Below are 17,526 nucleotides of genomic sequence, written 5' to 3'. Positions count from 1 at the left end.
CAGACTTGTGTTTTGGCTTTAACCTCCCTGCCGGTATGATTATTTCAGATTTTAGGTGTTGAAAGCGGTACCATCATTTTGCATGGACATTTGGCGTTTTATATTATAGGCCTGTAATTCTTAGAAATAATTCATAAAAAAAAACACTGAAATGTGCCGAGTTGCAGAATTGTCGCTGTCATTACTTTTAGTGTTTGATGACAAATTTCCCCACGAATTACTATCGCTCAATTCTGCAAGTGATTCTAATTTATTAATCGCTGTTTTCTAGATGGTCTAAAAGCACTTTTGGTGTAAATGGACATTGTTTGGTTGCCATGGACAATCTCCAGTTTCCTGGCATAAAGAATAGTATTTATAATATAAAACTGCATGCAGGACACTGGACAAACCACTAGAGACAAAAGGGATGTGCAATTTGACACAGTATACTGTAATCTTACAGATTACATTACTGTATCTATACTGTGCTTTTTACTTTTTGAATGTCGCCGAACTCTGTCCCCGCGCATCGCAACGCTCGCAGGGAACGGAGCTCGGCACTGTGACAGATTAAGTGAGACAAAGCGGCTCACTGATCACAGTGGGGAGACTGCTGGATCCAGGGGACAAGGTAAGTAAACCCCTACATGGATCCTGCGATTGGATCCCGAGTCTGGCTCCGGAATACCGCTTATGGTAATGAAATCTTACCCCGAGAAGACTTTTTTTTTTTTAACCACTTGCTTACTGGGCACTTAAACCCCCCTCAGTCCCAGACCAATTTTCAGCTTTCAGCGCTGATGCACTTTGAGTGACAATTACGCGGTCATACAACACTGTACCCAAATGAAATTTTTATCATTTTTTTCCCACAAATAGAGCTTTCTTTTGGTGGTATTTAGTTACAGCTCGGAGTTTTATTTTTTGCTAAACAAACAAAAAAAGATGCAAAAAAAAAAAAAAAAAAAAATCATGTTTTAATAGTTTGTTATAAAATTTTGCAAACGGGTCATTTTTCTCCTTCATTGAAGTGCGCTGATTAGGCGACACTGATAGGCTGCATTGGTGGGCACTGATGGGCTGCATTGGTGGGCACTGATGGGCATAGTTAAGGCGGCACTAATAGGCACAGATAAGGCGGCACCGATGGGCACAGATAAGGCGGTACTGATGGGCAAAGATGGGCACAGATAAGATGGCACGGATGGGTGGCACGGATAAGTGGCACGGATGGGTGGCACGGATGGGTGGCACGGATGGGTGGCACGGATAGATGGGACTGATGGGCACTGATAGGTGGCTCTGATAGGTGGCACTGCTGGGCACTGATGGGCGGCACTGCTGGGCACTGATGGGCGGCACTGGGGTGCAGCACCTTTGAGGCAGATTTTGGGTGGCACTGTGGGTGGCACTGTGGGCACTGCTGGGTGGCACTGTGGGCACTGCTGGGTGGCACTGTGGGCACTATGGGCACTGCTGGGTGGCACTGACAGGGGGGCACTTACTTTATTTCAGGATGGCACTGCGGGTGGCAGGTGGGCACTGGCAGGGGGCAGGTGTCCGCTTAAATTGCTGGCCGTGATCGGGACTGATGTCCCGAACACGGCCGCCGGCGATCGGCTTTTTTTTTTTCTCCTCGCGCTGTCAGCGCGAGGAGGAATACTAGCCGATTACCGGCTCCGTTTTATCACATGATCAGCTGTCATTGGCTGACAGCTGATCACGTGATAAGGGGTCGGGATCGACCCCTTACACGGATCGGTGATCAGGCGAGTCTCACGGACTCGCCGATCACAGAGCGCGCCGCGCGCGCCCCTCAGGGGGCGCGCAGGCCGCTCGCATCCGGGACGACGTCAATAGACGTAGTCCCGGAAATGTGGGTCCGCGCTGTTGCCGTCATTTTGCAATAGCGCGGATCCCAAGTGGTTAAAGTGCCTTTAACCACTTAAGCCCCGGACCATTTTGCATCTGCGTCGCTTTAACTGACAATTGCACGGTCGTGTGACGTGGCTCCCAAACAAAATTGGCGTCCTTTTTTCCCCCACAAACAGAGCTTTCTTTTCATGGTATTTGATCACCTCTGCAGTTTTTATTTTTTGCACTATAGACAAAAATAGAGCAAGAATTATGAAAAGAAAATGCAATATTTTTTACTTTTTGCTATAATAGATACCCCCCCCCAAAAATTATATATATATATATATATATATATATAAAACAATTTTTTTCCCTCAGTTTAGGCCGATAAGTATTCTTTTACATATTTTTGGTAAAAAAAAAAAAAAAAAAAAAAATTATATAAATATATATTCGCAATAAGCGTTTATTCATTGGTTTGCGCAAAAGTTATAGCGTCTACAAAATAGGGGATAGTTTTATGGCATTTTTATACATTTTTTTTACTAGTAATGGCGGCGATCAGTGATTTTTATTGTGACTGCGACATTGTCTGACGTGTCCGCCATAATTTTGACACATTTTTGGGACCATTGGCATTAAAACAGCGATTAAAAATGCCACTAGCAGTAAAGGGGTTAACCACTAGGGGGTGTGTGGTTTTTTTACTGTAGGGGGCGTGGCTTGGCGTGCAACATCACTGATCACTTACCTCCACTGTGCAGCTCGTTTTGCACAGAGTCGCCCCGAAACTGCTCTTCTGGGGTCCCTCGGCGGCTGTCTCAAATTCCCTCCGCAAGTACTTCTCACGTTCATGCCAGCTCCCTCGCATGGCGAGAAGCACTTGCGGGTGCGCTCCCGTGATACAGCCGGTTGCTATAGCCGCTCACTGTATCACTCGGCCCCGCCCCACCGCGTCATTGGATGTGATTGACAGCAGCGCGAGCCAATGGCTGCGCTGCTTTCAATCCATTCAGCGGCTAGGCTGAGCGCGAAGAGGACGTCGGGGGGCAATCGTGGGACTTTTGAGGGGTCAGGTAAGTAAAATGGGGGGGCTGGGGGCACCGGCAGTGCCAGATGTTTTTTCACCTTAAGGCTAGGTTCACATTGCTGCGATGCGGGAACGCCGCAAATCCGCGGCGTTTTCCCGCATCGCATACCTCCCGCCGGCAGTTCACACTGCCCTATGCGGATGGCTGGGGGTGTCAATGTTATGTTAATGACACCCCCAGATCCGTCGGCATATCGCAGTGCGATCTGCCGACTCGCACAGGAATCGGATCGCATGGTGTGAACCCCCATGCGATCCGATTCCGTTGCGGACCCAAAAAAGGGTCCCGTGCGAGTTTGCTGCGGGACCGCTGCGAGTTCAGCCATACTATCTGTATGGCTGAACTCGCAGCTCTACGGAGATCGGATGTGATTTGCTGTGCGAATCACATCCGGTTCTCCCCCCGCAGCGGTGTGAACCCAGCCTAAAGTGGAAGTAAACCCATGAATTTAACAGTTTCAAAAAACAGTTACATTCTCGGCATGCCGAGAATGCTAACTGCACATTGGTTGTGCTCTCAAACTGTCAAACCATCCAATGGCTGGTGTCATAACTAATCACCTGTGCAGCATCATGGCAGTTGAAGGTTAAACAGGGTCAAAAATGGCAGCTACCATGGCTGAAAACGATAGGAGGGTTTACATCCACTTTAATGCATAGAATGCATTAAAGCGAAAAAATATTTACCTTTACAACCCCTTTAACTCTCTAAAGCACTGAGTCATATGGTCTCGGTAGCGCTGGTAACTTCTGAAGTTCTGAGACGGCAGCCTGAAGTTTGTGTCATGGGAGGTTGCTATAAGACCCCTTTAACACAGAGGCATTTTTCAGGTGCTAAATGGCTAAAAATAGTGCCTATAAAGCACCTGAAAATTCAAGTTAGATTTACCGGTAACTTGTTTTCCAGGAGTCACCAACTCCAATAACCCTTTCATGACGAAGCCTATTTTTGGCATTTGGTGGTTACAAGTTAAAATCCCTATTTTTTGCTAGAAAATTACTTGGAACCCACAAACATTATATATATATATATATATATATATATATATTTTTTAGCAGAGAATAAAACAGCGATTGTTGCAATATTTTATGTCACACGGTATTTGCGCAGCGGTGTTTTAGACGCAACTTTTTGGGAAAATGGACACTTTCACGAATTAAAAAAAAAAAAAAAAAAATGAAACAGTAAAATTAGCACATTTTTTTGCATAATGTGAAAGATAACGTTACGCCGAGTAAATAGATACCAAACATGTCACACTTTATAATTGCACGCACTCGTGGAATGACGACAAACTACGGTACCTAAAAATCTCAATAGGCAACGCTTTAATTTTTTTTTCCGGTTACCAGGTTAGAGTTATAGAGGAGGTCTAGTGCTAGAATTATTGCTCTCGCTCTGACTATCGCGGCGATACCTCACATGAACACCGTTTACATATGCGGGCGCGACTTCTATATGAATTTTCTTTGCGTTGCGAGCTTTTAAAATTAATAAATTGCTTTAAAAAAATAATAATAATTTTGATCACTTTTGTTGCTGTCACAAGGAATGTAAACATCCCTTGTGACAGTAATAGGTGGTGACAGGTACTCTTTATGGAGGGATCGGGGGTCCCCTCCTGCTCCTCCGGCATAACAGCCGAGCGGCCTTTAGCCGCATCGGTTGTTATGGTTGGAAAGCCAATCGCCCGCTCTGAAAAACGGGACCAGGATGATGCCTGCAGGTGCGGGCATCATCCAGTTATAACCCCCGGAAGCCGAGTACACACATCTGCGTACGCTCGGCGACAAGGGGATAAACTTTAAAAAGGAGGCTTCTTCCCACAGCTCATCAGTTGCAGCAGAGTACCTCCGGCCCAAGCTGGAACGTATAAATCAGAATATGGTTAGTCACAGCATAAACAAACAAGAAAAGAGCGAGTCATTGCTGTCCTGAAAAACAAGTTACAAGTCTAACGTGAATTTTCTCTAAATGTCTTTCAGGACAGTACCTGAGAGGATAATCGAGACTTACCAACTAGGGAAGGACAACAGCCTGCAGGACCTTTCTGCCAAATGCCCAATTACCAGCTGACATAAGATCCAGTCTGTAACCATGGACAAACGTTAGGTAACTTGACCACGTAGCTGCCTTACAAATTTGATCTGGGGTGGCACCAGCTTATTCTGCCCATGTAGTGACCAGAGCTCTAGTAGGAGTGTGCTTGTATTCCCAGTGGGGGAGACAAACACCTGGGAATAAGCTCCAAAATAGCTGATTTTAGCCATCTAGCAATTGACCCTTTCTGTTGCCAGGAAAAAGAACCCATGGAGGTTTGGAGAGAAGGCAGCCAATGCTAGGGTGAACACTTTTAACTCCCTCCAGTTTGAGGACCTTCCTGTGCTATACTTTGATCCTAGTGGGCCCCCCATCCCCAACTGCTGGCATCTTTAGTGACTTTTTCAGTCAGGAAAGACCATAGTAAGCCCCTTGATATAGTTGACTGACTTCACCACCAAAGGGTCCTCTTGACCCTGGTGGGGAGCTTTACTTTTGTGTTTAAAGTTTCTGGGCTGTGATCCCAAACCTTTAAGAGAAAACTCTGGATGAGCCTGAAATGGAGCCTCACCCATTGAATGGCCAGCATTGTTGAAGTTAAGGGTCCCAGCCAGGGCTGACATAACCTGATTGATACCTCCTGGTTTGTTTGTAACCTGGATACTACATTCATTACTTTTTTTTTTTTTGTTCCAGAAGAAAAACACCCTTTGTTCTACAGAATCTATTTGATAACCTAGAAACTGAACTTGCTGAGCTGGATTGAAATTAGATTTTTGAAGGTTCACAATCCAGCCCATGGTTTTCAAATGACTGCAGGCCTTGGCCAGGTCTACCTGCAATTTCTCTCTGGAAGGAGCAAAGAAGATGAGGTCACCCAGATAAGGGATTACTGCAATTCCCTGCAGACAGAGGGGATAGAGAGCGTCCGCCATTAATTTTTGAAAAAATTTGTGGGGCGGATGAAAGATCAAAGGGGGAGGGCCTTGAATTGTAGATGCAACACCTCCTTTCCCATATTTATTGCCAGCCGGAGGAATTTTTGAGACACAGGCTATAGGCACATGCTGGTATGAATCTCTTTAATAGATTGATGCCGTGAAGAATCCCTTGGTTAAGAGATTTCTGAGCATAAAGTTGAAGTCCATGTGGAATCTCCTGTATTGGACTGACCTGTTTAAAGGTTTTAAGTTGAGAATGAGACGAAAGATTCTCCAACGGTTTCTTTACCAGGAAAATATGGCAATAGAAACCCTGATGACGTTCCTCTGGAGATACCCGAATCAAAACCTCAGTTTCATCCCCTAACAGGTTCTTTATGGCTAGGGCCTTTGTTGTATCCCTTAACAGGTTTGTTACAAAGTATCTTTCTGGAGGAAGATCTGAATGCTCAATTTTGTATCCCTGGGCCAGTATGTCTAGAATAAATGGGTTTTCTGTCATGATTGCAGAGTGAGGAAGGAATTTCTGAAGCCTTCCTCCCTTTGGCAATGACGAGTCATTGCAAATTTAATGGTTGGCACAGGATGATGGAAAAGGACACTCCCTCTGCCTTTGCCCCTTTTTGCCGACCAATTCCTTCTCTTGGGGCTTATTGCCTTGTTCCTGAGTTTGAAGTCAAAAAAGCCGCTTGACTGGCTGCTTTTTCTTTTTAACAGGAAAATAAATTTTTTAATCGGCTGTCCTATCTAGCACTAAATCTATATCAGGACCAAATTAGAACTCCCATAAACGGGATCCCACACAATTTACTTTTGGATGCTGCGTCTCCTGGCCAGGTCTTCAGCCATAGGGCTCTATTGGCTGAATTCGTTTATATACAAGTAAATGCGCAGTGGGCCAGATCACAAAGAATTTTTTATTTTTTATTTTTTATTTTTTATTTTTTTTACACACACATTGCAGGTAGCCTGGGACTATATAAAACACGCTGTTAGTCCAGAGTCTATATAATATATAATGTCCATAAAGGATTTTTGCCAGCGATAGGGATCCGATGACAGGGAGTTCATACACACTGGGCAGCCTCAAGGGAAACAGAAACCATGTTGAACTATAAAAGAATACAAAAAGGAGAGGCGCCTTTGGGTGTAGATTTAAAAACAATTTTTAATCAATTTTTAAACAATTTTTAATCACACAAATTTAAACAACCTCACATTTCCAAGGTTAAAAAGCGCAATGGATAAAACAATGCAGGAAGTGGGAATCATCAGATCAGTCTGCACATGCCAGCCGGCAGGATGGGCAGACTGATCCGATGATTCCCATTTCCTGGATTGTTTTATCCATTGCACGTTTTAACCTTAGAAAATTCTTTGTTAAGGCTGCGGATCTTGCCGACACCCTTATTAATTCTGCAGACGTGTGAGAAATGTAAGCCACAGCTGCTGCTAGGGTTGAAAAACAATCAAGTATCTATTGCTTGGGTAAATCCACAATAATGTAAGCTTTTAGACAATTTAACCAGAACTTCACATTTCTAGAAATGCAGGTAGTAGCCATAGTCAGTTTGAGATTGCTCATGATGGATTGCCAAGCCTTTTTAACCACTTCCGACCGCTGCACGCTGATATAAGTCCTTGTAGAGGAATATTATGGCAGCAAATAGCTACCAAAACCCTGTTATTCTTTTTTTCGGCCAGCAGTCTGGTTTGCAATAATAGTGGTCTCTCTGGCGCCACAAGATCACTTTCATCGGGGGCAGGAGAGGGCCCCGCCGCACACCGGTGCCCTCTGCCACTTACCGGAGCCAGCGGCAGAGGCAATCGGATGTTGATCCATACTGGGTATGGAGACGAGTGAGGGGAAGATGGCCCCCAACCATCTACATGCCATTGCTAGGCGGAAGCAATGTCATAACGTCACTTGCGCCCTTAGCTCTTACAGGGCTTTTGTTTTTAATTGCATTTTAGTGTAAATATGAGATCTGAGGTCTTTTTGACCCCACATTTCATATTTGTCCTGTTGTCATGCTTTTGTTTTCTATTACAAGGGATGTTTACATTCCTTGTAATAGGGAAAAAAAAAAAGAACAATGTAAAAATAAGGTAAAAGGTAAAATAATAAGAAGAAAAACATTTATTTATTTTTTTAAACGCGCCCCCCGTCCCTTTGAGGTCACGTGCAGAGCCGAACACTTATGAAAATGGCATTCAAACCACATGTGAGGTATCACCACAATAGTTAGAGAGAGAGAGCGCGCGCAATAGTTCTAGCCCCAGACTTCCTCTAACTCAAAACTGGTAACCTGTAGAATTTTTTTTAAATATCACCTATAGAGATTTTTAAGCGTAAAATTTTGCCGCCATTCCACAAGCGGGTTCACCACTGACGCGTGACATTTTGGGCGTTAAAACCCCAAAACATTATACATTTTTTTTCCTAACTAATTTTCTAACAAAAATTGGCGGGTACCTATCTTTTGGCCGGCCGAGTCTCTACTCTGCCATCAAAAAGATAGCGGCAGCTATACATGCTGGGGAATCCTGCGAACGGTGGCCGCCACCTAGGAGCGGCCCCAGAAACAGTCAAGCTCTCTCTGAGCTTAAGGGGAAGGAGGAGCCCATTTACCAGCCACTCTTGGTGCAGCGTTGGAGGGGCGGACTCTCTGCAGGCAAAAAAGGTATGGTGGGGTAGGCAGTCTGGCCTCTCAGGACAGCACCTCATGCCCTCTACACGCGACCAGTTTTCCCGTCGGAATAACCTCTGAAGGTTTTTCTGACAGAATTCTGCTGAAGCTGTCTTGCGTACACACCAAATTCCGACCGTCAAGAACACGGTGACGTGCGACGGGTCTAGAATAAGAAAGTTCAATAGACAGTAGCCAATAGCTTCCGTCTCGTACTTGCTTCAGAGCATGCGTCGTTTTTGGTGCGTCGGAACAGCATACAGACGAGCGGTTTTCCCAACAGGAATTGGTTCTGTCGGAAAAATTTAGAACATGTTCTCTTTCTAGGTCTGTCAGAATTTTCAACGTAAAAAGTCTGATGGGACATACGCACGATCGGAATATAGGATGAAAAGCTCCCTGACTTTTTCTGTCGGAAATTCCGACCATGCGTACGGGGCATCAGAGTCCCTGACTTCCACTAGGTGTTCCCTTGCTGGAGGAAAAAAACAAAAAAGTGATGAGCTGTAGGGAAAAGCCGCCTTTTAAAGTTTGGTGGAGTTGGCGTTTTCTGGTGGGTGGAGCCACTCTCTCTCTGGTGCTGTCCTGAAAGACATTTAGGGAAAAATACCTCCCTTGCAGCCCCAGTGTGAAATCCCAAGTGCTTTCACACTGGAGCGCTGGCAGGTTGTTCGAAAAAAACCTGCAAGCAGCATCTTTGGAGCGTTTTATAGAGCCCCCACCGATCTTGGGTGGATGCTCTGTATGCCCCCCACTCCTCTCGGGGGGCTAGTACTGCACATCCCCCACCCCGCCACTCTCTGGGGGGAAAGCACTGCACTCCCCCCTCACCGCTCTCCGGGAAGCGCTGCACGCCCTCACTGCTCTCTGGGGGGGGGGGGGGGGGGGGAAGCAATGCACGCCGCCCCTCACCGCTCTCTGAGGGGGGGGGGGGGAGCAATGCACGCCCCCCCCTCACCGCTCTCAGGGGGGGAGCACTGCACGCCCCCCCCTCACCGCTCTCAAGGGGGGGAGCACTGCACGCCCCCCCCTCACCGCTCTCAAGGGGGGGAGCACTGCACGCCCCCCCCTCACCGCTCTCAGGGGGGGGAGCACTGCACGCCCCCCCTCACCGCTCTCAGGGGGGGGGGAGCACTGCACGCCCCCCCTCACCGCTCTCAGGGGGGGAGCACTGCACGCCCCCCCCTCACCGCTCTCAGGGGGGGGAGCACTGCACGCCCCCCCTCACCGCTCTCAGGGGGGGAGCACTGCACGCCCCCCCCTCACCGCTCTCACGGGGGGGGGGGGGAGCACTGCATGCCCCCCTCACCGCTCTCACGGGGGGGGGGGGGAAGCACTGCACGCCCCCCTCACCGCTCTCACGGGGGGGGGGGGAAGCACTGCACGCCCCCCTCACCGCTCTCACGGGGGGGGGGGGGGAAGCACTGCACGCCCCCCTCACCGCTCTCAGGGGGGGGAAAGCACTGCACGCCCCCCTTACCGCTCTCGGGGGGGGGGGACCACTGCACGCCCCCCTCACCGCTCTCAGGGGGGGGACCACTGCACGCCCCCCTCACCGCTCTCAGGGGGGGGACCACTGCACGCCCCCCTCACCGCTCTCAGGGGGGGGACCACTGCACGCCCCCCTCACCGCTCTCAGGGGGGGGACCACTGCACGCCCCCCCTCACCGCTCTCAGGGGGGGGACCACTGCACGCCCCCCCTCACCGCTCTCAGGGGGGGGACCACTGCACGCCCCCCCTCACCGCTCTCAGGGGGGGGACCACTGCACGCCCCCCCTCACCGCTCTCAGGGGGGGGACCACTGCACGCCCCCCCTCACCGCTTTCTGGGGGGGGGACCACTGCACGCCCCCCCTCACCGCTTTCTGGGGGGGGGGACCACTGCACGCCCCCCTCACCGCTCTCTGGGGGGGGGGAGAGAATTGCCCATTGGGGGTGAACGTCGGGGATGTATTTAGAAGCGGAGCACGCGGAGTAGTACACTGTACACCTGACTGCAGTCACACATGTGCGGCATCCTGCACAACGATGACATTCGTATTGCCAAACAGCGGCAGTCTCAGGCTATATCTACTTACTGCACCCTCCTCAAATATTCCTGCGGCGTCCGCGGTGGGACTGCGGGGTCAAAGTCCTCGGAGAGGTCGCAGTCCCCTACAGGCAGGAGCCGCGGCATCAGCTCCTCCGGTCCTGAATCCATTCTTGGCTGTACCCCCACCACTCTGCTCAATGGTAGCCTTCAGATACTACCATAGAGAGGAAGTCAGGAACAAACAGTGGAGCTCCACAAGGGAGTCTATCTGTACAGTGGAGCCCCCTCTCGAGCTCTACCTTACACAGGAAGCATGTGGCCTCCACTCCATTTTTTTTTTTTTTTTTTATTGAACTTTATTGTAACAAACAGTGAAGGTCTGTAATCTCCGGGTCACGTGACAGTGATGTTGCAGGAAGTGACACGCTGGACCCAATTCCGGTGTCGGGATGGCGCTGGCAGGGAAGTGGCGGTGTAGCTGGTTGTGTGTGGCCGTCATAGTGACCGGATCGTTCCTTCTTAGCCGGGCGGAGAACGCCGAACCTTCTCTATGGAGGGTCCCCCTGTCCCCGGTGAGTGTGGCCTGACAGGAGGGGGGAGACCACATGGGAAGATTTATGTTCTGTGTACAGGGGGAACCCCTCCATATAAGAGAATGTACACACGTCCCCCCCCCCCCCCCATATAGACTACACCGTGTATGCACATCACCCCCCCCCCCATATATACTACATGGGTGTACACACATCACCCCCAGTATTTACTACACTGTGTACACACATCACCCCCAGTATTTACTACACTGTGTACACACATCGCCCCCCCATATATACTACACTGTGTACACACATCACCCCCCGTATATATATATATACACTACGCTGTGTACACACCACCCCCGTATATATACTACGTTGTGTACACACATCACCCCCCGTATATATACTACGCTGTGTACACACATCACCCCCCGTATATATACTACGCTGTGTACACACATCACCCCCCGTATATATACTACGCTGTGTACACACATCACCCCCCGTATATATACTACGCTGTGTACACACATCACCCCCCGTATATATACTACGCTGTGTACACACATCACCCCCCGTATATATACTACGCTGTGTACACACATCACCCCCCGTATATATATACTACGCTGTGTACACACATCACCCCCCGTATATATACACTACGCTGTGTACACACATCACCCCCCGTATATATACACTACGCTGTGTACACACATCACCCCCCCGTATATATACACTACGCTGTGTACACACATCACCCCCCGTATATATACACTACGCTGTGTACACACATCACCCCCCGTATATATACACTACGCTGTGTACACACATCACCCCCCGTATATATACACTACGCTGTGTACACACATCACCCCCCGTATATATACACTACGCTGTGTACACACATCACCCCCCGTATATATACACTACGCTGTGTACACACATCACCCCCCGTATATATACACTACGCTGTGTACACACATCACCCCCCGTATATATACACTACGCTGTGTACACACATCACCCCCCCGTATATATACACTACGCTGTGTACACACATCACCCCCCGTATATATACACTACGCTGTGTACACACATCACCCCCCGTATATATACACTACGCTGTGTACACACATCACCCCCCGTATATATACACTACGCTGTGTACACACATCACCCCCCGTATATATACACTACGCTGTGTACACACATCACCCCCCGTATATATACACTACGCTGTGTACACACATCACCCCCCGTATATATACACTACGCTGTGTACACACATCACCCCCCGTATATATACACTACGCTGTGTACACACATCACCCCCCGTATATATACACTACGCTGTGTACACACATCACCCCCCGTATATTTACACTACGCTGTGTACACACATCACCCCCCGTATATATACACTACGCTGTGTACACACATCACCCCCCGTATATATACTACGCTGTGTACACACATCACCCCCCCGTATATATACTACGCTGTGTACACACATCACCCCCCGTATATATACACTACGCTGTGTACACACATCACCCCCCGTATATATACACTACGCTGTGTACACACATCACCCCCCGTATATATACTACGCTGTGTACACACATCACCCCCCGTATATATACTACGCTGTGTACACACATCACCCCCCGTATATATACTACACTGTGTACACACATCGCCCCCATATATACTACACTGTGTACACACATCACCCCTGTATATATACTACGCTGTGTACACACATCACCCCCCGTATGTATACTACACTGTGTACACACATCACCCCCGTATATATATATATATATATATATATATATATATATATACTACACTGTGTACACACATCACCCCCCGTATATATATATATATATATATATATATATATATATATATATATACTACACTGTGTACACACATCACCCCCGTGTGTATATATATATATATATATACTACACTGTGTACACACATCATCCCCCGTATATATATATATATATACTACACTGTGTACACACATCATCCCCCATATATATATATATATACACTCCACTGTACACGCATCATCCCCCGTATGTATGTGTATATATATATATATATATATATATATATATATATATATATGTATGTATGTACTACGCTGTGTACACGCATCATCCCCGTGTATATGTATGTGTGTGTGTATATATATATATATATATATATATATATATATATATATATACACACACACACTACACTGTGTACACACATTACCCCCGTGTGTGTGTGTATATATATATATATATATACACACACTACACTGTGTACACACATCACCCCCCGTATATATACACTACACTGTGGACACACATCACCCCCCCGTATATATACACTACACTGTGGTCACACATCACCCCCCGTATATATACACTACACTGTGGACACACATCACCCCCCCGTATATATACACTACACTGTGGTCACACATCACCCCCCGTATATATACACTACACTGTGGACACACATCACCCCCCGTATCCCGTATATATACACTACACTGTGGACACACATCACCCCCCGTATATATACACTACACTGTGGACACACATCCCCCCCGTGTATATATACTACACTGTGTACACACATCACTCCCCGTGTATATATACTACACTGTGTACACACATCACCCCCGTGTATATATACTACACTGTGTACACACATCACCCCCTGTGTATATATACTACACTGTGTACACACATCACCCCCTGTGTATATATACTACACTGTGTACACACATCACCCCCCGTGTATATATACTACACTGTGTACACACATCACCCCCCGTGTATATATACTACACTGTGTACACACATCACCCCCCGTGTATATATACTACACTGTGTACACACATCACCCCCCTGTATATATACTACACTGTGTACACACATCACCCCCCTGTATATATACTACACTGTGTACACACATCACCCCCCTGTATATATACTACACTGTGTACACACATCACCCCCCCGGGTATATATACTACACTGTGTACACACATCACCCCCCTGGGTATATATACTACACTGTGTACACACATCACCCCCCCCCCCCCCCCCCCCGTGTATATATACTACACTGTGTACACACATCACCCCCCGTGTATATATACTACACTGTGTACACACATCACCCCCCGTGTATATATACTACACTGTGTACACACATCACCCCCCGTGTATATATACTACACTGTGTACACACATCACCCCCCGTGTATATATACTACACTGTGTACACACATCACCCCCCGTGTATATATACTACACTGTGTACACACATCACCCCCCGTGTATATATACTACACTGTGTACACACATCACCCCCCTGTATATATACTACACTGTGTACACACATCACCCCCCCGGGTATATATACTACACTGTGTACACACATCACCCCCCCGGGTATATATACTACACTGTGTACACACATCACCCCCCCCCGGGTATATATACTACACTGTGTACACACATCACCCCCCCGGGTATATATACTACACTGTGTACACACATTACCCCCCCCGGGTATATATACTACACTGTGTACACACATCACCCCCCCTGTGTATATATACTACACTGTGTACACACATCACCCCCCCCCCCCCCCCTGTGTATATATACTACACTGTGTACACACATCACCCCCCCCCCCCGTGTATATATACTACACTGTGTACACACATAACCCCCCGTGTATATATAATACACTGTGTACACACATCCCCCCCCCCCCCCGTGTATATATACTACACTGTGTACACACATCACCCCCCCGTGTATATATACTACACTGTGTACACACATCACCCCCCCCCATGTATATATACTACACTGTGTACACACATCACCCCCCCCCCCCGTGTATATATACTACACTGTGTACACACATCACCCCCCCCGTGTATATATACTACACTGTGTACACACATCACCCCCCCCCCCCATGTATATATACTACACTGTGTACACACATCACCCCCCCCCCCGTGTATATATACTACACTGTGTACACACATCACCCCCCCCCCCGTGTATATATACTACACTGTGTACACACATCACCCCCCCCGTGTATATATACTACACTGTGTACACACATCACCCCCCCCCCCCGTGTATATATACTATACTGTGTACACACATCACCCCCCCGTGTATATATACTACACTGTGTACACATCACCCCCCCCCCCCCCGTGTATATATACTACACTGTGTACACACATCACCCCCCCCCTGTGTATATATACTACACTGTACACACATCACCCCCCCGTGTATATATACTACACTGTGTACACACATCACCACCCCCCCCCCCCCCCCGTATATACTACACAGTCCATGTGCAGAGCCCACCAGAAAGTCGGCTCTGCACTGCGCTAATCACAGGCAGTGAGACATGTCCCGATCTCTGCAGCTGCGCATTGGGACAATGTCTCACTGGCTGTGATCAACGCAGCGCCGACTTCCTGGCGGGTTCTGCACATGGGCTGTGCGAACACACCAGAGCTACCCCACAGTGACCATGGGGGTTTTATACCTGGCAGGTCCTCCAGAATGAATAGCTGCAGACTGTTCCACAATATTCATTACCCACATGACTGTCCCTCCACTCGTACCATTGTATCCCTGAATACCTCTAAAGCATTTGACAGTGTGGAACCCCCCCCCCCGCATGTTATAGCATGGATAAAACTCCTTTACACCTCCCCAGTGGCCCACATTCGGCTTAATTCACATGTTGCTGACTTTCCCAATCACTAGGGGCAGCAGTCAGGGGTGCCCACTGTCACCCCTCCTGTTTGCCCTGGCTATGGATGCAGTATGCTTTTCTCCTCTCACTCAAGTAGAAGAGCGGGTCTTGCTGTATGCGGACGATACCCTACTATACTTGACCAACACAGATGAGTCGCTCCACACTTTACTACCTGAAATGTATACATTTGGAGTTTACTCTGGCTTCTGGGTGAATTGGGACAAATCCAGTCTTTTTTCTTTGGATTCCTCCGCGATTCCCCAGATTCAGCTGGAGTCCAGATCACAGGTGGTGTCTTCTTCTAGGTAGCTCAGGGTTCTAGTACAGATGCCTCTTTCTGCCTATATCATTAATAATTTAGACCCCTTATTAACTCGACTGCAAGAGCAAACCAAACAATGGATGGACTTGCCTTTGGACCTCATGGGTTGGGCCAACACCCTAAAAATGATCTACCTAAACTGCTCTATATCCTGGCTAACTACCCATGCAAAATCACAAAGTCTATTTTTAAACGTATAGATGCGATTATGTATGGCATTTCTGTGGAATGGTAAATCCCCCGAAGGTAGCTCTTGAAACGCTAAGGTTGCCAACACATTTGGTGGGCTTGGCATTTCCAAACGTTTATCTATATTATCTAGCATCTCAACTGGTATATATCCATGACTGGCTACACACAACTGCTGCGAATGCTTGTACTACTACAGAGGGAGCTATTGCATCATTCCTAGAGACCCTACACAAAATCATCTACAGAGGCAGAGTCCCATCCCACCCCGGCATCTCTCTACTAGCCACCTCTTTCATTATTCCAGTACATTGTTAATATATCTACACATACTTGGTCGACATCCCCCAATAACCCCCTGTGGTTCAGTCCCAATCTATTAATCTTTTGACCTTACCCTCAAAGTGAACATATCCTAAAGCTACTTCCAGGTCGTGCCACGTCCTTTATTATCCTGGTGTACACTGTCGCTAAATTTTCACTAATAAGTGTGTCTGAACCACATGTTTATGTATCTAAATACAATGTGCGATTTATGCATCATCTTATGTTTATTGACTGTAAGAGTGTACTGCTTGCTACTCCATACTAATGACCAACCCAGTTTTGTTCTGTTTTTTTTTCTTTTTGTATGTTGGTTTGTCTTAAAACTTAATAAAAATATCTTTAAAAAAAAAAAAAACACCACGCCAGGGCTCATCCTTAGTGTACACACATTACCTTTCCATATATACTACACTGCGTACACACATCACCCCCCCATATATACTATACTATGTACACACATCACCCCTCCATATATACTACACTGTGTACTAGAGCTGCACAATTAATCGTTAAAAAAAATCACGATCTCTGTTGCAGAGTTTGCAGATTTTTTTCTCCTATGACAAGTGGAGAGACTTTTCTGCTCACTCAGCTGTCAAAAGAAAACATCCGGCAGTCTGCCAAGTTTTTAACATGAAACATTATAACTAACTCTTCCTTCTTGGCTCAAAGGGATAAACTTCTGTGTAAAG

General features: G+C 47.3%; 2 protein-coding genes across 4 annotated transcripts in view; one reads left to right on the top strand and one right to left on the bottom strand.

Annotated features, from left to right (window-relative positions):
• GEMIN2 (gem nuclear organelle associated protein 2) overlaps positions 1 to 10,966 on the bottom strand; it is a 73,054-nt gene extending 62,088 nt beyond the window's left edge. The window contains exon 1 of one of the 2 annotated variants that reach the window (XM_077464844.1): positions 10,680 to 10,966. In XM_077464844.1, the coding sequence (XP_077320970.1) occupies positions 10,680 to 10,801 (122 nt within the window). In that variant the 5' untranslated portion in view covers positions 10,802 to 10,966. The remainder of the gene's footprint in view (positions 1 to 10,679) is intronic. The other variant, XM_077464843.1, reaches the window with a different exon arrangement.
• Positions 10,967 to 11,029: 63 nt separating this feature from the next.
• The window catches only part of TMEM87A (transmembrane protein 87A), a 144,347-nt gene continuing 137,850 nt past the window's right edge, over positions 11,030 to 17,526 (top strand). The window contains exon 1 of one of the 2 annotated variants that reach the window (XM_077464842.1): positions 11,030 to 11,205. In XM_077464842.1, the coding sequence (XP_077320968.1) occupies positions 11,083 to 11,205 (123 nt within the window). In that variant the 5' untranslated portion in view covers positions 11,030 to 11,082. The remainder of the gene's footprint in view (positions 11,206 to 17,526) is intronic. The other variant, XM_077464841.1, reaches the window with a different exon arrangement.

This window comes from Lithobates pipiens, unplaced genomic scaffold, assembly GCF_037356315.1.
Source record: "Lithobates pipiens isolate NorthernLeopardFrog02 unplaced genomic scaffold, aLitPip1_a1.2 Scaffold_30, whole genome shotgun sequence".
NCBI classification, from domain to species: Eukaryota; Metazoa; Chordata; class Amphibia; order Anura; family Ranidae; genus Lithobates; species Lithobates pipiens.
Note: the sequence above shows the minus strand (reverse complement) of the source record. Positions and strands in the feature narration are given on the sequence as shown.